This window comes from Etheostoma spectabile, chromosome 3, assembly GCF_008692095.1.
Source record: "Etheostoma spectabile isolate EspeVRDwgs_2016 chromosome 3, UIUC_Espe_1.0, whole genome shotgun sequence".
In the NCBI taxonomy this organism is placed as follows: domain Eukaryota; kingdom Metazoa; phylum Chordata; class Actinopteri; order Perciformes; family Percidae; genus Etheostoma; species Etheostoma spectabile.
The window spans coordinates 15,842,973-15,870,276 of NC_045735.1; the positions used below are offsets into that span (position 1 = coordinate 15,842,973).

The 27,304-nt window shown below is 41.0% G+C and overlaps 1 protein-coding gene across 5 annotated transcripts in view; it reads left to right on the plus strand.

Annotated features, from left to right (window-relative positions):
* fndc3a (fibronectin type III domain containing 3A) overlaps positions 1-27,304 on the plus strand; it is a 62,205-nt gene that overhangs the window by 1,838 nt on the left and 33,063 nt on the right. For 2 of the 5 annotated variants that reach the window (XM_032504043.1, XM_032504023.1), the window contains exons 2-4: positions 1,627-1,761; positions 4,465-4,608; positions 23,366-23,441. In XM_032504043.1, the coding sequence (XP_032359934.1) occupies positions 1,675-1,761; positions 4,465-4,608; positions 23,366-23,441 (307 nt within the window). In that variant the 5' untranslated portion in view covers positions 1,627-1,674. Of the gene's footprint in view, positions 1-1,626; positions 1,762-4,464; positions 4,609-19,872; positions 20,468-23,365; positions 23,442-27,304 lie in introns of those variants that run through there. The other 3 variants (XM_032504034.1, XM_032504049.1, XM_032504056.1) reach the window with 3 other exon arrangements.

Genomic DNA, 27,304 nt, shown 5'->3' on the forward strand with positions numbered 1-27,304 from the left:
TTAATTTACATTGTGATAATAGAATGCCGTATGGGGCGTTAAAAAGTGTTGCATCAGGGTCAGATGTAAAGAAGAGAAGTGCCTGTAATCAGGTTTCCCCTTGTTACTTCTCCTTTCACCCCAATCGGTCGAGACAGACGGGCACCCACCTTCTGTTCAAGGTTTGAAATAACTTCTATTATAATTTAGCACTTAATAAAAAATTAATTTCACCCCTAGCTTACTGTTGTATGAATGTTCTTGGCAAATAAATTTAGACTTTAACATTAATATAGTTGAAATTGTCTTGTGTTATTGAGTTAATATGCCGAGTGATTGACTTGGAGACCTAGAACCAGACCACCATCATTTAATGGCTTTGAGTAATACTAGGCTAATTACATGGCGGTCCTCTCCTGTAGCAATGGGTCCCTCAAACCCAGTTCATTGACCATCACACTGTAAACTGACTTTGTTGTTTAAGCTTAAGGAGGGGAGGGACTAAAGCTAACAGATAAGCCAGATCACTGTAAGGTTTAGGGGCGCATGTGCCAGATTGTAATCAGGTTCAAGGACATGTGTTATGCATTTCTCTCGTGGTGTGCTGTTGTTGTTTTGACAGAATTGTTACCATGTAACTTTTAAGGTCATTTTTTTTAACAAGTGGTGAGTCCTCAGTGTGGTCCCTTTTTCAGTCTTATTTAATTGCAGCATTTTGAAAGGGACTGTATCTTGTCTGCATACTCTCATAGGGTTTGACTTGACATGAGTTTATGTATAATCCCTCTTGGATGGTTTGCATGTGTTGATTGGTTGACATTAGTAGATGTCATATGCCTTTGTAGTCAGCTTTTGGATATTTGTTTGCTGGTTATGTAAAGGTTGTGAGCACACATTGCACAGTGGGGCTGGGAGACATGGGGAAAATCAGATATTGCCATATTCTTGTCCTAATACCTCGATGTCAATATTGTGGCAATATTATAGGGTTGACAATTGGTGCTTAAACAAAATATCTTCACAATGAGATTTAAGATGGATTATCTTCAGTAATGTAGATATAATGACCAAGTGGGAAAAGGTAAAAATAATAGAAGAGCTAAAAGAGTCTGGTAACACAGAAAATGACATCACTTTACTGTAATGCAGCCTTTAAAACCAGGAAAAGACAACACTTAAGCCATTTACGATATTACTATTCCCAAAATCTAAGACGATATCTAGTCTCATATCATGATATCAATATAATATCAATAAATTGCCCAGTCCTGTTGCATAGTAGTGGGTACTTGTTATTTGGCCTGATAAACTTTTATATAATTTTTTAATGGAAGGGTTTAGCATTCTTAGCACAATTACTAATTTCCTTTTATCTTCTCATATGTATATGGAAAGGATATATCTGAACAATGGCTTACCAATAACTCCTTTTCATCTTGCTGTGATTTATTGTTGTTAATATGCAGTAATTCAGTTAGTATTACCTCAGTAAAAATTAAGATAGATGCAAATTCCATGTAAGGTACCAAAACAGGAACAAGATGCAGCATAGACTCCAGCAACGACACAAACGTCCACCTACATGCCATGTTTACGTCCCATAACAGGAAATGCATCCGATCATCTCTCTCTTTGGTTTGTGATCAGGCCTGTTTACTTTGGATGGAACAAGTGGTCTAACCTGGCCCCTCATTGATGGCATCAGAAAATATCTTTCAGAGTCAGCAACTGGTCTGCAGAAAATGCAGTGCAATCCAATGCAATGACTGGCAGTGGAAAACAGTATGTGTTTTGAAATTAATTATAAGGGGCGTCCAACTCCCACTTAGTCAATTCAGCTTGTCACAATGTCTTTACTGGAAACAGTTGTGCATTTAGAGGATATTTTCCTCATGCCGGATATCTTGTATTCTAGAAAATGCAGAATTTGAAATGATTTAAATATAGACTTTAATATAATAAACTGAGGAATTTTAAAAGGGCCCCAACACCGCCACCAGCACTGATGTGGGTCTTATAAAGTCTTATCTGTATCCGAGTTAGTTATTGTCACTCTGTCATATTATTTGTAATACGAAAAATAATTTGTTTGGTGAGATCAATGGTCTATCGTTTTTTAGTAAATTAGTACAGAAACAAAACTGCCGCTTTTTTTTCTAACCGCTGAAACTCAAAGCCAAAAATAATTTTTGTGTAACTATACCTCAAGAATCAATTTTCATGTATTTTTTAGTAAAAATAGTTAACAAATTTTAAAAAAATTCCCTAAACATTTTTTTTCATCATATTAAAAGAATTCCATCATTCCAAAATTTTTCTTTTTCTGTAATGTGGAGGTCTGTCAGTAGAGAGACTAACCAAACGGCGTCGTAGAGAAAAAACCCAACCAATCAGGTCTGTCGTAAGAGATAAAAATCAGGTCTGTCATAGAGAGAACAAACCAAACGGGCGTCAGTAAGGGGGAAAACCCCTCACGTCTGTCAGTAGAGGAAACTACCCCCAAACGGTTGTCCGTAAAGAAAAAACTAACCAAAAGTCTGTCAGAGAGAGAAACTAACCAAACATTTGTCGTAGAGAGAAAAAAACCAAACAGGGCTGTCAGTAGAGAAACTAACCATCAGGTCTGTCAGTAGAGAGAGAAACTAACCAATCAGGTCTGTCAGTAGAGAGAAACTAACCAATCAGGTCTGTCAGTAGAGAGAAGCTAACCATCAGGTCTGTCAGTAGAGAGAAACTAACCAATCAGGTCTGTCAGTAGAGAGAGAAGCTAACCATCAGTCTGTCAGTAGAGAGAAGGACTAACCAATCAGGTCTGTCAGTAGAGAGAGAAACTAACCAATCGGGTCTGTCAGTAGAGAGAGACTAACCATAAGGTCGGTCAGTAGAGAGAAACTAACCAATCAGGTCTGTCAGTAGAGAGAGAAACTAACCAATCAGATCTGTCAGTAGAGAGAAACTAACCAATCAGGTCTGTCAGTAGAGAGAAGCTAACCAATCAGGTCTGTCAGTAGAGAGAGAAGCTAACCAATCAGGTCTGTCAGTAGAGAGAGAAGCTAACCAATCAGGTCTGTCAGTAGAGAGAAGGACTAACCAATCAGGTCTGTCAGTAGAGAGAGAAACTAACCAATCCGTGCTGCCTACACCGAGTTATCCTCCTGTTAGAGTTAGGACCCAACAGGCTTAAACAGGTCTAGTTTTAAACTTGGTTTAGCCTCTAAACATGTTCAACATGTCATTAAAAGTGCCCCCCCCCATGTGCAGTGGTTCCTTCTGAGTGAACACAGTGAATCTGATGCTGGAGATGTGACAGAAAGACATGAAAGTTGTGTTAATTCAGCTGTTTAGTTCCTGTGTTGAGAGGCAGTTAGAGAGCTTAGGGACCGTCTACAAACTACAACCCAGAAAAGAGATACCAACATATTTTCTAATTAAGGGCTGTAGTACAACTAGCAGGAGACAAGTTATAATTGAGATAAGTTTGGACACACTACCTTATTTAATCATTAAATTAATACATATATTTTTGTTGTATCTCTCTTCTGTGTTGTAGGTACTGCCTCCAAACTGACCTCAATTATAACTTGTCTCCTGCTAGTTGTACTACAGCCCTTACTTTTCAAAATAAGCATATGCTTATTTTTGAAAATATGTTTGTATCTCTTTTGTGTTGTAGTTTGTAGACGTACCTCTCTAACTTCCTAAGCCTGTTGGGTCCTAACTCTAACAGGAGGATAACTCGGTGTAGGCAGCACCCATTGGTTAGTTTCTCTCTCTACTGACAGACCTGCTTGGTTAGTCTCTCTCTACTGACAGACCTGATTGGTTAGTTTCTCTCTACTGACAGACCTGATTGGTTAGTTTCTCTCTCTACTGACAGACCTGATTGGTTAGTTTCTCTCTCTACTGACAGACCTGATTGGTTAGTTTCTCTCTACTGACAGACCTGATTGGTTAGTTTCTCTCTACTGACAGACCTGATTGGTTAGTTTCTCTCTACTGACAGACCTGATTGGTTAGTTTCTCTCTCTACTGACAGACCTGATTGGTTAGTTTTCTCTCTCTACTGACAGACCTGATTGGTTAGTTTCTCTCTACTGACAGACCTGATTGGTTAGTCTCTCTCTACTGACAGACCTGATTGGTTAGTTTCTCTCTACTGACAGACCTGATTGGTTAGTTTCTCTCTACTGACAGACCTGATTGGTTAGTTTCTCTCTCTACTGACAGACCTCCACATTTACAGACAACAGTGATACATGTTGGAATCGACCAGAATTCTCCTTTTAAGAGCAGTCACATCCCATCATTGTGCAAATAAAGGGGATGTGCTGGTACTGTAAACTAAGAGAGGGGAGAGAGGCATTCTGGGTAAATGTAGTTCTTAACACTGGTCTAATGACTGGCTGGAAGACTCAAGAAGATGACACCACAAATCTTTGTGGTATACTGTGTGCATGTCTATTGATGGCAGTGTCTTTGTTGCAGGAGTACCTCTTCAGTGGTGTGAATGAGGGAGACATGGCAGACCACACCCCACCTCTGGAGTCCGGCCAGCTTCTCAGCCCTGATCTCCCAATTCTGGCTTCACCACCCCCTTCAGCCATGGTCAATGGGGAGGGCCCCCAGCAGGTACTCTGTACTCTAAATACTTTTCCCGTTTGAACCTTTTTTCTTCTTCATTTAGATCACATAACGAAATAAGCATTTACTTGCTAAACGTAATGTGCAAAATAATCGTTTTTCTTGATTACTCTGTTTTTGTGATCGTTCTGAGCAAAAATCGTAATCGCGATTAAATTCGACCAATTGCACAGTCTTAGCCCAAATTGACTTTTAGCAATCTGCCTTGTAATTACAGTTGAAAGGATTTGTCTAAAGTGGTGCCTCTGGCTTATTTTTTCTGTTGTTGGCCTTAAGTCTTCAGTTGTTGAACTGTTGTGTGTTTCACTTAATCAGTGAAATGGAGAAATTTTAGCAGGTGCACTTAAAGCACTAGAGCACTTACTTAAGTAGTAGCATCAGAGGCGGTGGCATAGTGCATGGTTTGACCAGCGCAGCAGGAAAACACTAATGTGGTATTTTCCGTGCGTGCTTTAAATAAAAAAACGTCTGAATCCTTGCATGAAGAGTTGGTTAATATGGCTGTAGGCAAGGCAAGGCAAGGCAGGCAAGGCAGCTTTATTTTTTATAGCACATTTCAGCAACAAGGCGATTCAAGTGCTTTACACAAAATCAGTTAAACAGATAAAAACCAGTAAAAACAGTTAAAAATCACAACATTAAACCGTAAAACAACATGAAAGACGTTAAAAACAAAGAGAAACATAAAACACAAAATAACATTTTTCAGTGCCCGCATAAGAAATTTTTAAGAAAAGATTTTGTCATTTAAAAAAAAGGGAGCATCAAAAAAAGGTCTTCAGCCTTGATTTTTAAAAAACTGAGGTAGCAGCGGATCTCAGGGTTTTTGGGGGTTTTTTTCCAATTGAGGGGCATAGAAACTGAAAGCTGCTTCCCCTGTTTTTTCGACCTGGGGCCGAAACCCGCCTGTCCCCCGATGACCTTTGAGAGGTCTTGGGGGGGTTCATATGTTAAAAAAACAAATCAGCAATATATTTTTGGCCCAAACCCCTTAAGTGATTTTTAAAAATAGCAAAGTTAAATTTGAAAACCAAATTTTTTGAGGGCACAGGAAACCCGTGGAAAGACTTTTAAACTGGGGTGGGTGTGAGGACTCGGCAGCACGTTCTGAATCAAACTGGGGCCCGTCCCGATTTTTTTTTAGGGGGAAACCCGTAAAAAACCCCGTTAACCCCGGGAGTCAAATCTACTGAAAAAGGCATGGACAAAAATTTTTTCCAAATCCTTTGACACAAAGTCCTTTTAAAAAACCTTTTTATATTCTTAAGGTGATAGTAGGCTGATTTGTAATTGTCTTAAAGTGGGTTTTTAAAGTTCGGGCCCGATTCCCTCTAAACCCCAAAAATTTCCGGGGTTTGTCGTTGTTTTTAAAAATTGGGTTTTTTGAATGAGCGCGGGCTTTTAAAACGTTCCTCTCTTGCTCCAAAACAAACCCCCCTCCTTTTTTCCTTCTTTAAAATTTTAGAAAGTTTTGGCACATCCAGCCCTTTAAATTTTTTTCGGGGACTTACGTTTTTGTAAAGGACTATGTCCCCTGGCGTAAAGGGTTATTAAAATTTGTGTGCTCCGCATAAAATGGTAAAATTTTTTTGTTTTTTTTCTCCATATCTGAGCCAGTGGAAGCATGTAGATGTTAAACAGAAAAGGGGCCCCAGAAAGGGGCCTTGCGGAACTCCGCACTCATAAAAATTTTTTACGCTCAATCATATTACCTATAAAACAAGTAATTCCCCCCATTTTTTAGGAGAGTTTAAAACCCTTTAGTACTGGCCGAAAGGCCAAAACAGTTTTCCCCCCCGGTCCAGTAGTATTTTCGTGGGCGCCCCTGTCAAATGGGGCACTGAGATCCAAATAATACTTAAAATTGGGAAATTTTTCCATTATCTGTGTTAAGGGGGATGTCTTAAACTTTGACAAGGGGGCCGTTTTTTAGTGTTTTTGTTTGGTCGGGAAAACCCACTGAAAGGTATCAAAAATGTTTGCTTATTTACAAAATGGTTGAGTTGTTTAAAACCCACTTTTTTTTAATTAATTTTTCTTAAAAAAAGGGAAAGGTTTTTATTAAAATTTGGGCCCATGTTCTCTTGGGGACTGGGCTAGGGTTTTTCTTTTTTAAGAGTGGCCCTTTATTCTGCAGGTTTTTTAGGGCCTGGGGAAAGATACCTGAAAGAAAAAGATGTTTTTTCACAATCCTTTGAAAACAGAAGTCAAAAAATTGGAAACTTTTTGAAAAAAAATCCCCTTGGGGAAAACAAGGCAAAAGGTCCGGGGTTTTCCCGGGTGTTGAATATGCCTCCGGTTTTTTATTGTTGTTCCGGGGGAAAAATTTTTTCATATTGGGAAAATTTTTTGCTTGAACCCCTGTGACAAAACATATCCCTTTATTGGGGGCACTGACTTTTGTCTAATCTTTTTTTAAAATTTTGGGCCCTTTTAAGAAGGGGGCAAAATCCCCCCGCAGGCCTTTGGTTTGTAAAAGTTTTAGATGCACCCGGGATGGGGGGTTTTTTTTAAACCCATCAAAAGAAACAAGAACCGGGAAATTAAATTGTTTTCTAGAGTAATATCCGGAAAAAGGGGCCTTTCCCTTTCATTCCTCTTCCAAATTAAAAAATGGGGAAGTCTCTCTTTATAGGAGGTTTTTAATGGACCAGGGATTTGTTTTTTTTTCCCCCCACCTTCTTTCCCTTTCCTACACCCTTTTTTTCTGTTCTTTACCTTTTAATTTCCCCATGGAGATCTTTTTTTAAACCCAACAAATTTGCCCCTTTTGGGAGCAATGGCCCAAAACCCTTTTGTATTTTTCCAGTTGAAATTATCTACAAGCTCACTGACTGATTGCCCAGAGAGGGCCCGGTTGGGGGGGGGAAAAGCTGTTTAAATGTGTCCTGGGGTTTCCCGTGTATACCGTTTTCCCGATTTCTTTTTTTTGGGCACTTTTGGGCCAGAGATAGGCCGGAAAAAAAACACGGGGAAAGATCTGAGAGAGCAACCTTTAAATCCCCCCACAACCTTTGGGAAAAGGGGGACCTTTGGAAAACATTTAATTTCCCAAATGTGCCCCTTTTTTGTGGGGGGGCCCGTCACCCTTCTTTAGGGCCATTTCCCTAGTTTTTTCAAAAACACAACACCCGGGTCTTTGGGCCCCCTTCCCCGGGGGGCTGTCCAAAATGGAAGTTAAAAAAACCCCAATTTTTACCCAAACAAAATTAATTTCAGTAATAGAAAAGCAGTTCATGAGTCTCAAGAAGGTTCCAAATTTTGGTTGGGCCCCCTGAAAATTTTTGAAACTCGCTTTTAGGGGGATCTTAAATTTAAGAGCAACATATTCCCAAAAAACCAAAAAATTTCCCTAACATTTTGCGTTTCAGTGGAAAGATTTATTAAAAAAAATGGGGGGCCCCCCCTTTCTTATTCCCCTCTAATTTTCCCCCATAAAAGAAATTAGGGGGGGGGGACTCGATGAAACACAGCGCGGTTTTATGGTCCCAAACCGGTTTCCCGGGTTTAAAAAAAAAAAATCTAGATTTTTGGGTTAGGTTTAAAAAAATCCTTGATTAAAAATGATTTTCCTGGGCCCAAAAACCCGACGTTTTTTTAGGGTAGTTTAGTTGTTTTTCATTTTTTGGGACCGGCTGTACTGCGAGGAATGGATTTCTAAAATTTGCTAATTTTCAGTTAAGGCTTATTTTACCATTCTTTTTTCCCCATTACCTATCACAAAAGAATTGAGGAAAAATTGAATCCACAGGGCCCCGGGCCTTCTGGGCCCTTTAAAAAATTTATTAGTACACTAGGTTTCCCGCGCCAAAGGGCCCGGCACATTCAGATAGGGGTTGCCCCGTTTTGCACACAACGTCCTTATCTCTGGGGGGGAAAGGAATTTTTCCCCACATCCTGGTAGGGGTGCTTGGCGTTTTTTAAATTTTGGCCCCCGGGGGAGCCTGGGGGTTTGGAAGGGGGGCATAAATTAGGGGGAAATAAGGGGAAAGGGGGTGGGGAGACATCTTTGAGACAAAAAGATTTAAACCCCAGAAGGTTCGGGGTTGGGGAAAGGGTTTTTTGGGTGCTTAACCGGGGGAAAAGGGGGGGGGAGGTTTTGTTTTCTCTGCTCTCCCGGTCCCCCCATGGGGCCAAAATTTTTCACAGGCGGGGGGGTTTGCTGGATCACTGCCGCCCCCCGTTGTTCCTTTCCCTTTTTTTTTGTGACCTTGGGGAAGGGGGGCCCGATGTTTTAGCCCCAGAAAATAACCGTTAAGGTTAAAAAGCTTTAATTTCCCGGCTTTTTTAAAGGGGAAACTATCTGCTTTTAAAAAAATTTTCTGGGGCTCCCCGAAAATGTTTTAAAATTTTCAATGAATTCAGAGAGGGGGGACGGGACATTCCCCGTTGAAAGCCATTTTTTATTTCCCAAAAAATCGGGTGAATCTCTCATCTTTCCCCTTTGACGGCGGAATAGGACCCTGATAAAAACCCCTTTTGGGGCTTAGGGGGGTGACTGTGTCCCAAACCATTTCCCCCAAATCCAGTTTCACAAATTCCACTGTTGCTTTTCCAAACCCCATTTTGGGCCCTATATCCAAAAAAATGTTCCCTTTATTGGGTGTGCTGGGACGATATCTGGGATTTTTTTTGGGGCAATCGCACCATGGCCCTTTGGAAAAACTAAATATTTTGGTGTTTTTCTGTTTTTTTTTAAAACTTTTTTAAAAGCAAGTCCCCCACAATCAGGGGGTTTTAGGCCCCGTTTTTACTTTTTAAAAATTTTTTAATTGCTCTCATCCTTTCCCCGCTGTGTGGGAGGAAACCGTCCCGGGCCCGATGCTGTCCAGGGGTCTTGCAGCAAAAGGAACCAAAAATTTTTATCCATTGCACACCGGTTTTGGGGGGGGCATTTTGGGTTTCTTATTTTCCCCCCCTTTTTCAGCCCGTCCACCGGGTTTTTCCTACAGGGACGGGTTTGGGAAAAGGCGCTCTGCCCCAATGATATGCCGGGCCCGCCGGGCATAAAACACAAACCCCAGGGCGCTGTGCCCGGGCCCCGTTATTTCCCCACCCCCCATTTCCCCAGGAAATTATTTTCTCTTAGCTTCCCCCAAACGAGTTTTTTCCCGGGGGGACCGGGCCCCCTTGGGGTTTATTTATTACCAAGTTCCCCCCCCTCCTTTTTTTCTTTTTAGTCCTTGTTTTGGTTTCAAATTTGCCGTTTTTGCATACTTCTGTCCATTTTATGGTCCCCCGGGAAAATGGTTATTTTTCCCCAAAATCCTTAACTTCCCCCTTTTACTTTTTTAGAAGGTAACCTTGGTTTCCAGAAATCAATCTTTTGAAGGGTTTTTAGTATCTTCTCGAGAAAAGGAAGGGGATCTTTCTGCTAAATTGCTTTTAAAACTACCTCACGGGAGGAAAAGGCTTGAGCTAATTGGGAGCCACGCTATGCAGAAAAATTTTTTAAAAAAATTTGGCAAGCCTCCCAAAGTCTTTCAAAAAATTTTTGGGCCATTGTTTTTGGGAAATGGCCCCAAAAGCCTCTGCTCATAAATTTCTTCCAAAAAAAAAGCCGAAATTTTCCCCAAAAAAATTTCAAGCCAAAACAGGAGCAGAGCAGCAAAGGGCCCTCCTGCAGAAAGCAAAGCCCAAACAAAAAATTAGTTGGGCCCCTGTGTCAATTGGTTAATTGTGTATTATTAATTTTAAATTCATGCCTTAATTTACAGTAGTGGAATAATCATTTTGCTCCACTATGTGTAGCTACAAACTCAATCTGATTTTAGTTTTGTAATTGTTGCATCTGCTTTCTGATAGATTTACATTAACAGCAAGGCGTGTGCACCTCTTGTGAAACCTGATGCTTTTGGTGGCTTGTTTCAGATGTTAAATAAAGTATGCACACATGGCTTCCACTCAGATAAGTTATGAAACAGCCCAAACTGATTTCATACGCAACAGGTGCTTGTTAGTTAGCAACCACATCTCTCGGTTTTGAAAGCCTTTGCTGCTGTAGGTATGGGCTGATATCCCAGTCATCTGTCAGTATCAGAGGGAGATTGAGTGGTCCTGACAAGCCTGGGTGATTTCCCTGTCATTTTGATGGTCATCAGTTCAATTTGCTTAAGTTTCTGTGACTTCCTGGGGAAGAGCATGGAACCCACAGTGATATCTTGTCCGTCATTTCCTCAGTCTTGTGCAGTTTGTCGAGATAAGACTCACTAATATTAGTGCTGCCCTTTTCTAGCCATCTTGTCATTTTCCACAGTGGAAAATCCCTTCGCCCTGAGTCAGGCTTTGCTCACGCAGAGATCAAATTTTGCTGGTTGTGTTGGGCTGTGAGGGTTTTGTACTCATGGAATTCAGTTACCTTACTACCTCCCACAAAGGTTACCAGATTACCTGTACTTGTTCCCTGTCAGTGTTTACAGTATTTTATGAGCGATAGAGAAATAAAATGCTGCTGTTCCTTCCTGGGTTACATCATTCCCACCCTGCTGCTCAGACCAATTTCAAACACTGCATGTTCACAATCACTGAAATGTACTATGAGGAGGAATAACAAGTATCCGATAACACAGAGCAGTTACTGGTTTTTACAGCATGATTACTTTGTTGTTGCACAGGTGTTAGTGTATCCCTCTCTGACGTGTCAACACCCAGATACATGATCTATCATTAGATACAAAGACAATTCATTGCTACTGAGCTGAGATTTGATATTTAAAATGCAGCATTAAATAAATTATGAGGTTTGAATGACTGTAGCTAAGAACCAATATCATCAATGACAAAATGTCAAATCAACAGCAAAGAATAAATTAAGTATTCAAGTATTATGGGCCCATTGCCAAAAGAAATTATACCTACCTCTACATCAGCAAATAATGGGTAGTGGTGCACAAGGCCTAACCTTTTTGGCAACACCCATTACGTATGTTTTTTTTCACTGACATGCTGCCAGAACTAGATTTTATGAACTGCGGTTTCAGGGTCTTTATCCTCCATCTGTAGCCATCATTCAACAACGCTGTATGGGTTCTGTCCTTGCAAATGAAATGGCTTATTACTTCAGTTATTACCTTTGACCATGAGGAGCTGGGTGTGAGTGTGCAGCATAATGCTAGCATGATTAGCTTCATATTCTACTCCTGCAAGTAACGTTAAAATATATGCTGTGTGTACTAGGGCTGGACAATTCATCAATATTGTGAAATGAGACTAGATATTGTCTTAGATTTTGGATATTGTAATATGGCACAAGTGTTGTCTTTTCCTGCTTTTAAAGACTGCATTATCATAAAGTAATGTCTAGATATATAGCAGATAGAATGAAGGTTTTACTGGAACTTCTGCATTGGCTTCACTTTTAAGACCCGGCAGCTTTGTCCATTATATTTACAGTCCATGTACTAAATAGGGTACTTCCTTTTTATTGTGTTTTCAGTACCTTGTGAAAGTTTATGATGGCACATAAGGCAATTTGATGTGGCTGATTTCATGGTGCCAAACGCCTGATCCAAAAAAAGATCATCCATTTTGCATTATTCCACGTAGTGCTTTTCAAGGACTGTTGTTTGAGCGCCGCTGTGAATAAGACGTAGCCTGTGTGTGTTGTCCGTCCGAGGAGGTGTGTAAACACCCTGACAGCTGCAGAGTGAAGAGCAGGAACCACTGGAGGGGCCTCTCAGGCCTGACAGAGCGAGGCAGGACAGTGGTGACAGTGAAGAGGATTCACAGTGATGGCTGACCCCTCCGTCTCTGACCTTTAGTGGGAGGACACCTCATTCTTTGTTCTTGGGTTCTTTCTCCTAGTCTTGGCTTGGTATTAACGCTCTGTTGGACCAATTATTCTGAGTCAGAGAGGAAGATGTTGTCTTGGGGTCATTACCTGAGATGATTTCTTTTTTAGAGATGACTTTGGCTACAGTATGATTCACTGCTTCCATCCATTTAATCCCCTCTCCCATCCAAGTTTTTTTCCTGCTCTTGCCATTTGGTTTGTAGCTAAATTGGTAACGGATGAATCAGTCTGTTTCTGTCAATGTTTAAACCCAGCTACTGGCTTATGTACTTAGCTGTTGTCTGTGCTGATGGCTATGTATATTTTCTTCCATTTTGTTCATTACCCCTTTTTCATTAGACCTGTTTTCATGTTCTTTGTGCTTGTGTTTTTATATACTTCTGGTTAATGTTTTTTTCATGTCTGCGTGTTTGTAACCTGACAGACTGAAAGTGATAAACACATTTTTAGAAAAATGTCATAAGCTGAGAGTCAAAATTCATTGGCAGTTGTTGTTGCATGAAAACACAAAAAACATAATTGAAACACTCTCAAGAGCATGCCAAGCCTTCAGGCGGCGATATAAAAGTTGCGGTGGGGCTACCCACCAATTAGAAGTCCGACCGTCTCGTCCAAAAGCGGTGACATTGGCGGCGGTGCCTTTGTCGTGGCAGTGTTAGATTCTGTAGTAGTAACCGCCTCTGTTCCTCTATATAATGAGAGAGTAACTGGATATTTATGTGTTCAAATTTAAAAAGTCCTGCGACCTGTTACTGGCACTACCACGTTTTCCAGAATTTAAGTCACGTCAGTCATAAAATGCGGAAAGAAACATATATCGCACTGGATTATGAGTTGCATTTATTTAGAAATTTATTTCACAAAATCCAAGAACAGACCTTTAGCACCCAGAACAACCCGCCCGGTCAACGTTACACATTAACAGTTATTAAACTATACAATAGCACACAGAACAACTAGCAGGGTGTGGAGACGTGACTGCACCGTTGACAAGCCTCTCGCGGCAGCACGTTGTTAAAGAGCCCATCAGTGGACTCGTTCCTCCAGCTCTGCCATCTTGCTTTCAGCCCGCAATTACCTTCCTTTGTTTTGTTCATTGCAGTAAGAGGAACCTTGTCGCCAGTCCCTCACAAGTTTCTGACACACTTTCTTTCTGCTGCTCTATTACTGCTTTCGGCTGCATATTTTACTACTTGCAGTTTGGGACCTGCAGAACAGGATTTTCTTTTTGGGGGCATATAGTTTGTGTTCAATCTTTCCCAGTTGTCTTTAGGAGCAGCATATAGTTGTCACAAGTCTAGAGCGCCCTCTCGTGGCAGCAGACGGTATTGTTTTCAGAATTAATAAACATTCAAAAACATGTTAAATTATATATATTTTCATATACAATTCGCACCTGACTATAAGTTGCGGGACCAGCCAAACTATGAAAAAGTGTGACTTATAGTTCGGTAAGTACAGTGTGTTGGCCACATCCACCTTTGCAAGAAAAGTTGCTTTATTTGTGACGCCAAAGGCGATAACGGTGCACACACTTAACGTTACAAGCCAAAAACTCTGCCCTTGTCTACAGAACATACAGTGTTTCTTAAAATCTTCACCCTGGCTGGAGTTTTCAAATAACAAAACACAGTTTGCTCTGGTTGTGTTGGAGAATACTTGGCATTAAATGGTAACTACACACATTGAGCAGGGAGCACACTGCCATGAGTGTGTGGTCTGCTTGTGGCTATGTGCCATGCGTGGGCTAATGTTACTGTGGGATAGTGAGACCTCGATCTTGACTCAGCCGTCTTTAGTGCTGGCCTTGTATGCTATAGCAGGACACAGGAGACAGAGCCTTGGACATGTGCCCCTTATAAGTTGCCAGAGGGCTTGAGATGTTGTGACAAAAACACCCCCCCCCCCCTCTGCCTGTCTCTTGGTCGGCCACTGAATCATCTGAACAAACAGCATTACCACTGCACTGATATTAGTTAATAACCATTCAAGTACTGCATTGGTAAAGATATGCACTGAAAGCTTTAGGCTAACTGCTACAATACATCAAATGTCAATATTTGTTCAATATTGGTAATATGGGCCCTTACATATTAGGTACACAGTCCTAATATTAAACTGATAATTAGCAGAATGTTTTGTCAGCTGATAGTTGCATTTTAAGCTTCTGTGCGTAACTTTTTTTAAATCATAATGAACGTCTGTTACATTCCAGCCACTGCCAAATGAGTTCATGCCGAGTTAATTAAGACTATCAGCTGCACACAACTCTCTCTTTATTTCTCAGTAGGACTGTTAAGAAAACGGTGTAGTCTGGTGGCGTTCGTGCGCAGAAACTCGAGTGAAGATAGTTACCTCTTCTGAAGAGTCTATCATGTTTTTTAAAGTGCCCATATTATGAAAAAATCACTTTGTCTGGGATTTGGGTGTTATTTTGTGTCTCTGCCTCCACATGCATACAAACTTGGAAAAAAAACATCCATGCGGTTTTGAGTGAGATCCGGTTTCTGAATGTCCTCTGTCTTCAGTCTCCTGGGTAGCTGTTAAACATCTACACGGCTTTCTACGTCACTAGAGATGAGGTGGCTAACCGTAGCATGCTAGCTCGTTCTCAATGGAAAACACTGCTCCAACAGCCACTAGTTGACCATAATCTCCAAGAGAACTACTTCCTGTCCCTGTTGTGCAGGTATTCCACAAGTGGCCCTGGTCTAGAAGAAGTCTCCCAGCTGATCCTGTCTTGGACTGACCAAAGCTGGAGAAAGAGTTATCTAACTGATGGGATCTAACCGAGCTACTGAGCATGTGCAGCTCCCAACAAAGATAGGATAGAAGGGAGATGTCTCACTCTGGAGCTAAAACAGAGACCTAAACACACAGGGTGAAAACAGGTTCCGCAGCAATGTGCAGTACAACCAAAATATGAGGTTTTTTGAATATGAAACCATGTAAATTTATTCTGGTACAACCTCAAAATACAATTACAAATCTGAAAATGAGCAGAATGTGGGGACTTCAATTCTACGTTTAGTCCTTGGCTACAAGCAACTGCATGGAGGAGAAGTGGGTGAGGGGGGGGCATGAGCAAGAAATGTGTTCACATTTGCTTTTTTGCACTAAATTGACATATGTATCAAGCAGTATTTTACTACTACCACTCTGGCTGGATGGAGGCAGACAATATGGGGAGAAAACTATCTGCGGAAGAGGCTAAAACATACATATGTGGAGGAGCACATAAGGCTTCAACATTAAAAATGTTCAAAATGTGAAACTACCTTGACTCGACTGACCAAACAAAGGACCTTAGCCAGGAAGCTGACTCTGAGCCGAAGGACAACTTGACATGAGTTTAAAGTGCCTTAGCTATGATTAAAGATCTCTGTTGAAGAACATTACAGTCTTTCACAAGTCTGGGCTATGTGGTGGAGGAGCCAGATGGAAGGCACTCCTGAGGAGAAGGTACATGACAGCATGCCCGGAGTCTGCAGAAATTTGTGTGAAATTTCCAGAGGCCACAAGCCAAAAGATAATGGGTTCTGATTTAACAAAAATGAATAGTTCAGCTGCAGTGGAGATCTCTGTATCAGGACTACAATATCCTATCATCTATCTAACACCAGCTCTACTGTGGATGGGGATATGCACGGTGGTAGCAGCATCAGATGTCCGGGTGCTTTTTATTGGAGATGTTAAAGAGAGCAAAGACCAGAGCCAAATGCAGGCAGTCCTGAGTTAAGGTCCTCTTCATACTAGCATCCATTATTTGGGTGCTGATTTGACATTTAGTAGGACAATGATCCAAACCACGCACCTTGATCAATACGGCAGTGGCTTCATTCCTTGATTGATTCTATAATAACTCCTGTTTAAAATTTGTTGAATAAAGTCTCGCCAGATTTGGGAGGAAGTGGCGACGTGGCAAAGTCCAGGTGTACCAAACTAATGTTGACACAGGTGCTTATAAAGACTTTCATGGCGGTGGTTGAATAGTTATTGGAAATAAAATGGCAGAGGTTATGTTGTCAGAAATGTCTTTGTCATTTTGTTCTTAGTATCTAATTTATGTTCCTAAAATGGACATCACCATGTAACATCAATATAATAATGTACTTTACATTATAGTCATTACATTACATTAATAGTCACTTAATGCAAAGGCCCTGGGTCCATATAGTGTTTCTTTTTTCTCGATTTTAAAGGACAGAGCGTATGTGGTCACTTTGGGTGCCTTTAGTTGAAATTCTGTGAACTCTTAAATAAAGAGCTGTGTCTTCACTGTCACTTCTTCAACAGAAAAGCCCACTTTTGGGAGCAGTTCAGTCAGTCACTGAATGTTGCTGGTGAGTGCTGTGCTTTTATTACTGTACGCGTTTTCAGCTTGTTTTAACGGTGTAGTCTACACCCCGTTATTGTAGCTTATCCTAGAAAAAAACGCTAGAAAAACACTAAAAGGACACAGGCCCTAAGTCATCATCAGTTAGTGGGGGTTGGTGACAGTTGATTATTTCATAGAAATAAATATAGACACTCAGTGGAAACATGAAAGCAAATTAACACGGTAAACAGAAAACTGTTGGGAAATGTGGTGTGACTCAGGTTTCAGATCATACAGGTTGACTATGTGCTTTGATAACGTTTCCTTTGATAAAAACATATCTCTCCTGTGCCTTACTATTGCTAAGCAGTACTACCCATATTAATAAGGACGTGCATCAACACCTCTTAGAAAAAGGTATTTCTAAGAGGTGTTGTTTCTATCCTACTTTCCCCATCGTGCAGCGTTACCAGGGGATCCTGGAGGGTGGACGATCATCAATTATCATTGCTCATGTTGACGTATGCCATCAGCTAGTTTCTGGCTAGTTCCGCCACTGGCAGGATTTTCCCTGTGTCATTTGGCTCCTGTTTCCTGTCCACCCAGCTGCTAGTTCACATCATCACACAGGAAACAATTAAGAGGAACAAATAGTGAGAAACCTCAACTCTGAGTCACCGACGGCTGAGAAACGTCAGAGCTAACAGCCATGAACGCACAGAGCGGGCCATTCTCCTGGGTAATAAAACACACCAGTGGCCACCTGTGTGACAGTGTGTGCTAATTGATCCACACTATCTTCACAGGGACACACATCTTTGCAATGGTGGGAACAAGATGTATTGTTTGGACATACTGTTCTGTGAATTTATGGCAGTTTTTTTAGTTTTTTATTCTTCTCATAATGCATGGTTTCTTCCATCCAACGCTCTGTTAAAAAAAATCAGCCCTGTTGTGAATGTGAACAGGAAACCATTTCACGTTACAGTGCTTAGTCATCTATGTAAAAAGTAACCTTTGCAGTATCCTAGCACTGTTTATGGGTCTATCCACTTCCTAATGAAGTCATCATACAGTTGGTGTTGTGATGGCAGCTACACATTCATTCTATACCAGGGGCATAGCTTGGGCAGAGCTTGAATGTATTTGACAGCATTCCTGTTTATTAGAGCGGAGCGTCAGGAGGATGTAAGAGCTCGGTTTGTCTATAGATAAGGGTAACTATGATTGACAGTTGCCTCAAGCAAGTGGAGGTATCAGAAGAGGAACTAGACTGATCTAAAAAAGAATGTGTTAATCTTTTACCTGGCTGTTTTCTTTATCCCCCTGCAGTTATTCAAATGTGTTTTGGTACTGTACACGGTACTGTGTATATGTTACAGACAATGTTGCAGACAATGTTAATCAAAAACTGGGATAACTGATTTAATTTAATTGATTTAACATTATGAAGCAATCCTTTTGAAATCCAAAGTGAAATAGTCAAGAGAATATCACTCCAAGCATATATTAACAAAAATATCTAAAAAATAACCCCTCTATATTCTAAACCCACAAAACACCAATTACATCACCCAATACAAAACAATATAATGCGGTTGTAACTTTCAATGGGAAAAAATCCAAACCCCATTTTGGCCAAGACCTTATTCCTGTTCCAGGCTCTTTATAAAAATCGTTCTGTAACATCAGCCCGTAGACATCAGCCCCAATTTCTACAGTAAAATATACAGTATGTGGGGAATGGCTAGGGGTGTGCAAAAAATCAGTTCACATTCATATCGCGATTCAAGCTCTACTAGGGGGGGGGCTCTATGGAGAAACCTGTAGGGGGGGGGGCTCTATGGAGAAACCTGTAGGGGGGGGGCTCTATGGAGAAACCTGTAGGGGGGGGGGCTCTATGGAGAAACCTGTAGGGGGAGCTCAGCAAAGAAAGGTTTATTTTATTGAGTTGCTGAGCCTGTTGTGATATTAACAGTCGACCGTTCACTACATGGTCTCAGTAGTTGACTTACCAAGGCTTTGCTGTGGTTTTTGGTCACTATCAAATAAAATAATATTTGTCTATAATTATTATACGACAGATAAGCAGTACTCTAAAAATGGCATTTTTGGTTTATTGCAGCATGGATTGTATTGTGTATATAGTATTGTATTGTGTGTAGAAAACAATGAAATCAACCGGAAAGGGGGTGCTGTCCTGGTTTTACTGTGATTTGGTCCATGACTCCTTGATTGTAGTTGAACAATGACCACAACATCATTGATTTGATCAGTGCCAGTTTAAACCTGTTATTGCAGTGTGTGCTGTTTTGTTTCTTTTTCTTAAGGTTGTTCTTCTTTCAAAATTAGTTTTTAATCTCCCTAAACTCATCTTACTATATACATCTATTAAACCCTTATCAATGCTTCTAGTAGCTATGTTTATCTAATTCCTTAAATCCAGCTTTTTTTGATTAAAGCAGAGTAAAGGGAAGCGTAGGATTTCATTTTGTGGAGGATGTACCATAGGTGTACCCCTTGTGCAGCAGTATCAGTGACGCAGATTATCTTTTTACTCGGCACACGCTCATCAAGTGATAGGCACTGTCGCTTTAAGAAAAGATCCATTTAGAATGAATGCGGACAGATGTTACAGAAGCAGTAAATACTTGCAAGCTGTATATTGTGTCGCTGTACAATGCGTGTCTCTGTTTTGGTTGTCAGTGGGCTGCTTTGTGATCTCTGAAGACAGTAGAGAACTCGAGGGTGCAATTGTCACTGATCACTGGAGCTCTGAAATTGAACTCCCACCACCTCATCTCCTCTCACATCGATCGGAGTATTAAGAGAGGGTGTATGGCATGTCGCTCTGTGAATGGGAGAGAGAGCCCGAGAGAGTATGACAGGGAGGGAGAGAAGCGGGGGGAGGGAGAGGGACTGTAGCGTAGTCATATATGTCAGGCTCAGAAGCTGCGTGGGTTGCTCGGCTCCCTCACGCCATTGTTGTTGTTGTGAAAAAAGGCAGAACAAAGGACTCCCCCCGCTACGGAACTCTTATACCTTTGCCGGCTTGGCTGTGTTATGATCACGCCCTGATGGAATGCTATTACATGTAACCATATGAAGGCACACAGTCGGTGACAGAGGCAAAAAAGGGAACTGAATAGCAAACTGAGGCATTATCCTTCTCATATTTGATCCTGTTTTCTTGGGTTCATGCGTCTCCTTTTTCCAGAAAGTGTTCGCTGCTGATAAGGTTTCAATCCCTTCTCTGAAGGCTTGGCGCGGACATCGCTGTGGCTTATTTGTTGAAGGGGTTGCTGTGGATACTGACGGTAGGGAGGCTGCACTGGAGCCAGAGGCAAGAGTGAACAAGCCGCCTGCTGCAGAGAGTGCCGCTATGGAGCAGATGAGGCTGAACCCGACTAAGCAAACATGAGATTTACGCCACACTTTCTGTGAAGGCTGCATCCAGCGCAAGAGACTAAACCCCATCCGCCTACATAGCTCCTGCTGCACTCCTTGCCTCTCGCCGGTTTTCTTCCTGGATTTTGTGCAGGAGTTGATGGAAGTGGAAGGTGAAAAGGACCAGCCCAGCCACATGTGTTAGCATCGCGGGTCATGTGATTTCTCATGAGGGCTGGTTGAAGTGGTGGAGGGTCTAGTAGACCCTGGAGCATCTTTTTATTTTATTTATTCTCTCTGTGACTGCGTGAGTAGCGGCGCCTGAATGAGAAAAAGCAATGCGGGCAACAGTAAGTAGCAGTCAGATCTTTTTGCGAGCTACATTTCCTGCCGTTTGATTTCATAAATATGCAATGAATGTCTGAGTATTGATTCCAATGTTAAGCTTAAATTGGAAATGGGAGTCTTCATCCTAGGAGGGTTGTTTGCTTCACACAGAAGGGGGTGGACAACAAACGCACACACATACGCCCGAATGGGAAGTGCCTAGACTTTGATTCAATTAGACCTCCATTGCCCCGCATCCCCCTCCCACCAGCTACACTTACTGCTGACGCGGCCTGTGTGTGTGTGTGTGTGTGTGTGGTGTGTACGTACATATGAGCTCCTGTGTGTGGCAGTCAAAGGGTTCTTTCCTTTTCCCTGCTGAGCACATGAATGGGAGCAGTGTCAGAGATGGAGGTGCTGATGATTTCTGTGCTTGACGAGAACCGTAGCCAGAGCCCTTTGCCAGCGGAGTGTAGATTCTATGACGGCGACTTCCGCAAGAGTGAGGTAACTAGCGCCCACACAATCGCCGGGCAACAAAAAGCTAATTATGTGTGTTCTTTTGGAGTTAAGAAGAATAAGTTAAGAACGATGCATTTGGGATGATATAGAGGGATAGGTTTCAGGGTATCTTGGTAATAATGAAAAACCATGGTTTGTCCTCAGGTTTGTTTGAAATTTGAGTTTTATTTGGCTGTTGTCAAAAGAAGGCTTAATGGTTTGAGAAGTTTGCTCCACGGGAAAAAATACAACAGCCTTTTCTTGTCTGTTGTAATGACAGGAAGCAGCATGACTCAGTGTAGCAGTGTGTACCTGGTATTTCCAACAGTCATTATGACCATTATGACAGTTTAGAACATGTTAGGCTTATTGTTAAAGCTTTAAAAATGCATGTAATGCCTTTTTACTCTAGAAGTAAAACAGTCCAGTTACAAACCATGAATCTTTTGACACAGTCAATATTTTTAGACGTTAAAAGTGGGTTGAACTATCTGAATCACTTCCTCAGGGTTTCCGCGGGGTCTTGAAAAGTCTCAAATTTCAAAATCTGAATGTTAGGGTATTTAGTTAGTTGTTCATTATCAAAGTCGGTGTTCCCGTACACATGTCCTTTTCATGAATATTTACCACCACCATCAATTCCAAGTATTCCTATCGGCTTAAAATTTCACATTTACATTTGCATGAACTGGGGTAGACGCTCCATATTCATGCTCCATCTTAAAATACGGTAGCCAGTAAGGGACATACAGGACGTACTGCTCCGCCTTTCGCGTTTTCACGGTCACATGATAAACTCCCAGGTGCTGCTAATGGGCATCGTGTCTTCCTGGCCAGGCAGGTTTGAAGAAAGAAACATGGCTAACGTCAAAAAGATAGTTTGTAGTACTCACCAAATCTTAAGATAACATTTTGCAATTAATGATAATTAAAGCAACGTACCTGATTGCCGGAGGTAAAGCTGGATGAAGACGTGGATGACATCTTGGCTTTTTGAAGCGTGAAGGCTACCGTTGCTGTAATATCTACTTTGAACTGTGTGGCACGAGAGTGTTGATCGCGATATATGACCTCAACACTAGATGGCAGAAATTCCTACACAATGGACCTTTTTAAATAAGTCTCTATTCTTCATTTTCCTACATCAATGTAACGCTACCTCTATTGCTTCTGCAGCACAATGTGATAGTTTATATTTTTATTGGTGATATAGTTCTTTCTTTTGCTAGTCCAAATACAATTTACTAAGTAAGTAATTTAATGACCGTGCATGTCCTTGTACCTTTAAGTTGTGAAAGGTCTTAAATGGGCGGCTGTGGCTCAGTGGTAGAGCGGTCGTCTTGCCTTGTGGCACCTTGTACGGCAGCCTCGGCCACAGTGTTCGAATGGGTCCTGAACTATGTTATAGCGCTTTGAGTAGTTGTTAAGACTAGAAAGGCACTATAAGAACAGGCCAATTACATTTCAGTTTAAATTTCATTCGTAATGGTCTTTATCAGTGTCACATTTGAAGAAACCCTGCTTCAGAGATTTTCATCTGTTGGACAACATCTGTTGAATGCTTCTGAAATGTACAGGTGGTTGTAATGTTGTTATACATGTATGTACAGTACAGCAGGGAAACCGTCTTATATTAATCCCTTGTAGAAGAAAATGGTATTTAGTCACAATACAGTCTGCATGGAGTTCAGCCGTTCTATACAAGTATTTGCATTGCATTAACACATAAGTAACTATCAAAGTAACTGTTATTGCCACTCTTCATTTTAACCCCAACAGGCCCCGTCAGACTCCACCTACCAAGAGTCTGGGTCTGTCCCAGGTTTCTTCCCAAAAGTGAGGGTTTTTTTTCTCACCACTGTTGCTTGCTCTGGAGGGAAATACTAGAACTGTTGGGTTCTTTTAAAGAGTATAGAGTGGTCTAGTGTGGTCTAGACCTACTCTATTTGTAAATTATAGAGTGGTTTAGACCTACTTTAGCTGTAAAGGGTCTCGCGATAACTCTTATTATGAATTGATACTATAAATAAAATTGAATTAAACTACTTTGTCTAAGTGATTTGCAAAATGTTGTGTGAATATATTGTGTTGTGAAAGACCATAATTTCATGATTTTAAAGTTTTCAGATTTTGTAACCATTATTAGCTGTTACGTTTTTAAAGCATTTTTTATTTTTCCAGAGGTAAAGACTGTGTGCTTTTCACACAAATTATGCAGCTTTTATTAACACCAGAGAAATACAATCACAGAAATCTTACAAGATCTTGAGTTAGGATGCCAGAGCAGCTTTTACAAAAATAAAAATCAACACGTGTTGACCTGTATTTGAATTAACTTGTCGCTGTAGAACATGTGTTCAAGTTCCCTTGGGTAGTCAAATAAAATAAAATATTTATTTTTATTTTTTTTATCTCCACAGGTAATCCTGGTGCAGGTAAACCCAGGTGAGGCCTTCACTATTCGACGAGAGGATGGTCAGTTTCAGTGTATCACAGGTAAGAAAGCTGCTCTTTCATTACATTTATATCCTTTTAATGGGATTCTGGATTGGAATGCATGGTGGCTAATAATTAAGTCAGATCAGAGGTTGATTACAAAATATTGTTTTATAATGTGCATAGTGTAGATACATTTGGATATAACCCCTTTGTGCAAGCCTTCTAGCCTTGAAAAACTAAAACAGGTTTATTTGACATCTGTTTGATTTTTAGAGTGCAGCCTTTCCACAAAACTTTAAAAATGTCTTGGCCGGTCATATGGTTTAACCACATGTTTTTATTTTTTTTATTTTATAGTTACGTTAACATATATTTTAGATACACAATTTCAACAGCCACAAGAGAGACAATTGTTTGATCAAAGTTTCATTCAAGTTTTAGCATAACCTCCTAAATATGAAAAATGCAACATGTGCACAGGCTAATTCTTCCAAGGGTACCAGTAAACGTAGTAGCTTTTGCTGTGAAATGCTGCAAGAGGTAGACAGGGTAACCCAGCCCGATCTGCCGGCGATTTGATTTCCCCTGCATCTCAGGCTGGAAAACTGTACATTTTTCTCTCCTGCTTCCGTTATAAATTTACGGGGACCAATCACAAACTGGCTTATCTTCCCGCCGTTCTATTGGTGGGTTTACCACGAGCAGCTTCTTGTTTACATTCAACATAGCGGCCACCGAACGCGAAGAGCAGCAAACCGTTATAGGCGGGGTCTCTTCTACGTCCCCCGGATCGTTGGTCTGATTGGTTGAAGGACTATCCGACTGCGTACAGAGTCATTTGAAATATGCCCGTTAATCACGCCTCTTGTGCAGAGAACATACAGAGCAGACTCCCCAGACCTCTGGTGATAGCCAGACTACGCAAGAGGTCCAGTTTATTCTATGGACAAATCCCTGCTGCTCCAGCACAGAGTGCTCCAATGAGAGCACACAACATACTGAGTGTGAGTTTCAGGGCATTGTGACCGCAAGACAAATGAGTTCTTGGCTACACTCTTCACAGGGCCGCCAAAAAGCTCCAGGAAATGTATGGCTCATTCAAAATGCTTAGTACTCTGCTTTTACCCTGGCATCTATGGAAAGCTAAGAGACTTGTCTAAATGAGTTAATACAGCAGATATGGAAAATAAGACTAGGACTGGACAATCTAGTGTCTCAATTTTAATAAGATTGTTCTAATTAAAGGTTTTAACGTGAATATATGTAAATATACAGCATTGCACGGTAGGGCTGCACAATATGAGGAAAATATCTAATTGCGATTATTTTGACTGCAATGTTTTCACGATATTGGAGGGAATGATCATTTTTGTATCAATATTTTCATTGAAAATGATTAACATTAAATGAAATTACAATAATTTATAGTGTAATTTTTGCGAGGAGCTGTACCAACCCCCCAAAAAATATTAAGTCTGTAGGATATGATTTGTACCCCGGAACGTCTCTGCAACACCACAATACTTATTTCAGAATGGTTTGACACATATTTTGCCATTGACAAATTTTGGAAAAATTGGATATTGCAATGATTTCGATACAATTGTGATTAATTGTGCAGGGGGGGGGGGCAAGGTGAAGGCTGGGGGTGTGGCCTTGACCAACTGCCACTTTGCTTGTTTGAAAGCCATGACGTCTCTCTCATGGGTGGGTCAAATTCTCTGGGCGGGCAAAGCAGAGAAAGGGGAGGTGACAATTCCCCTTATGACCTCATAAGAGGCAAGATTCCAGGTCGGCCCATCTGAGCTTTAATTATCTCAAAGGCAAACTGGGGGAAAGTATGTTAATGTTAAAAAAAACTCAAAGTGAAATTTTTATGCCATGGGACCTTTTCATAAAATGTACATGAAGAAGTCATATTTTTCTCATCTGAAATGTCTTAATATCTTAGAAGTTCTGTGCCTGTCCCTGTTGATAATTATGACTGATAAAGAGACATCTCTAAATCTCTTGATCTAATCATGAGATTGCTAAAGGTTCTCGCAGCGAAGAGCACATTTTATGTTGGTGGTTACATTTGTTCCTATCTAATCTTAACAAGTGTAAGATTATAATTCGTGTGAGTTTAATCTAATTAATAGAGCTTGATTTTTGCTTAACCTCTTTTTCTTCTTCCAGCAGCCATTTTCACCTGGATTCATCTTTTTCAGTGTGTGCAGTAAAGAGGGGAGGGGTTGGCCAGGATGCATTGACGTATCTTTTTAGCAGGAATGACAACAGGATGACCCTCAATGTCCCGCAGCTCTCAGGCTGCTCAATAACATAACAGCGTCTTATGCTTCCAGCCAATATAGAGAATAGTACAGCTTGAAAAAACATGTTATGTAATCTCATCAATATGTTTAAATAAAATTAGATATTTAGACATAAATACACTGAGCTGATGAAGCTTTATCACATGGATTCACTTCACACTTGCCTAATATGCAAGAAAAAAGGAGATAAATAAAACATCCCAACATGATAAATAATAGGCAATGCATGTAGAAGAAGCATATACACTTTTTTTTTTTATTGGTTTCCATTACAGCACTTCCTCGTGTACAGAATATGTCACCCCTTCATTTTATTTTTTGCCCAGACTGTCATACTCTCGTGGCCCAAAACAAACTATTCCCCCCCCCCCCCCTCCCTTTATTGGCTTTGCTTCCTGAATGTCATTTAACTTGCTGCTCTTCTTGTTTCATTTGACAGATGATGAAATCAACTGTGCACTGATATACTATAATAATGGGAAACAAGCATATGGTATGATTGTGTATGTAGAGGAGTTGGGGCAGAAAAAGGCGGTGTTTGAGTGAGATGTGTTACAGTCTTATTTGTCCTGATGGCAGCCTTTTTCTTTTCCTTAATTATTGTTGATTGCGCCGGCTTTGTGAGAGAAACAATGAAATCTGGCTCCTAAACCGTTGACATTGTGAACGGAAGACAGCTGGAGTAGTAGGAGGTATAGAGCTGTTGGGCCATAAATTGGAAACAATTATGATAAAATGCAGTTGTCCGGGAAAACATAGATCTGGAAATGATTTGCTTTGTTTGTTACGCTCCACGGATGTCCCTCCACATATTGACATGTCTGGGAGCTCACTGTCACTCGTTTTTTTCTGTTAAATGTTCAATTTGATTTAATAAAGACAGATAAAGGATGGCAGCATAATAAAGGTTTGTTAGTGAATAATGATTGCTACTGTTTGTGACCTCAGCAGGCATGCACTCGACATTTTAGCAGAAATTGAAAGACCCTTATATAGACTGGTGCATAGTATCTTACTGTTGAAAGACGCTGGTGTTGCTTGCCTGAAGCCTTTGGCTATGCCTTGTGGCGTACGTGAATAATGAGACAATAGGCATCAGGCATCCAGGTTTAGATGACAAAAAGCAAAAGCAGTATTATAAAGTGATCCTGTCTAGGCAGAAAACCATCATACAGGGGCTCTTCTCCTTACTTTGTCTGACTGAGCGCCCACGCTGGGCCCCCATCATGAGCTGAGTAAACCTTCCTAATAAGGGAGTGATCATACAAAGTCTCTCCATCAGAGGAGAAACAAGGGAGAGAAGTGCCACATAGATCAGTGTGACTGCTACTAACCGGACTGTCACAGGGTGCACTCCTCTCTGTGACGTGAACAGAGGGATGACTCACCGTGTGTGTGTGTGTGTGTGTTGTGTGTGTGTGTGTGTGTGTGTGTGTGTGTGTGTGTGTGTGTGTGTGTGTGTGTGTGTGTGTGTGTGTGTGGTGTGTGTGGTGTGTGGTGTGTGTGTGTGTGTGTGTGTGTGTGTGTGTGTGTGTGTGTGTGTGTGTGTGTGTGTGTTGTGTGTGTGTGTTGTGTGTGCCAACATCAGATCATTCTTGTTCACTT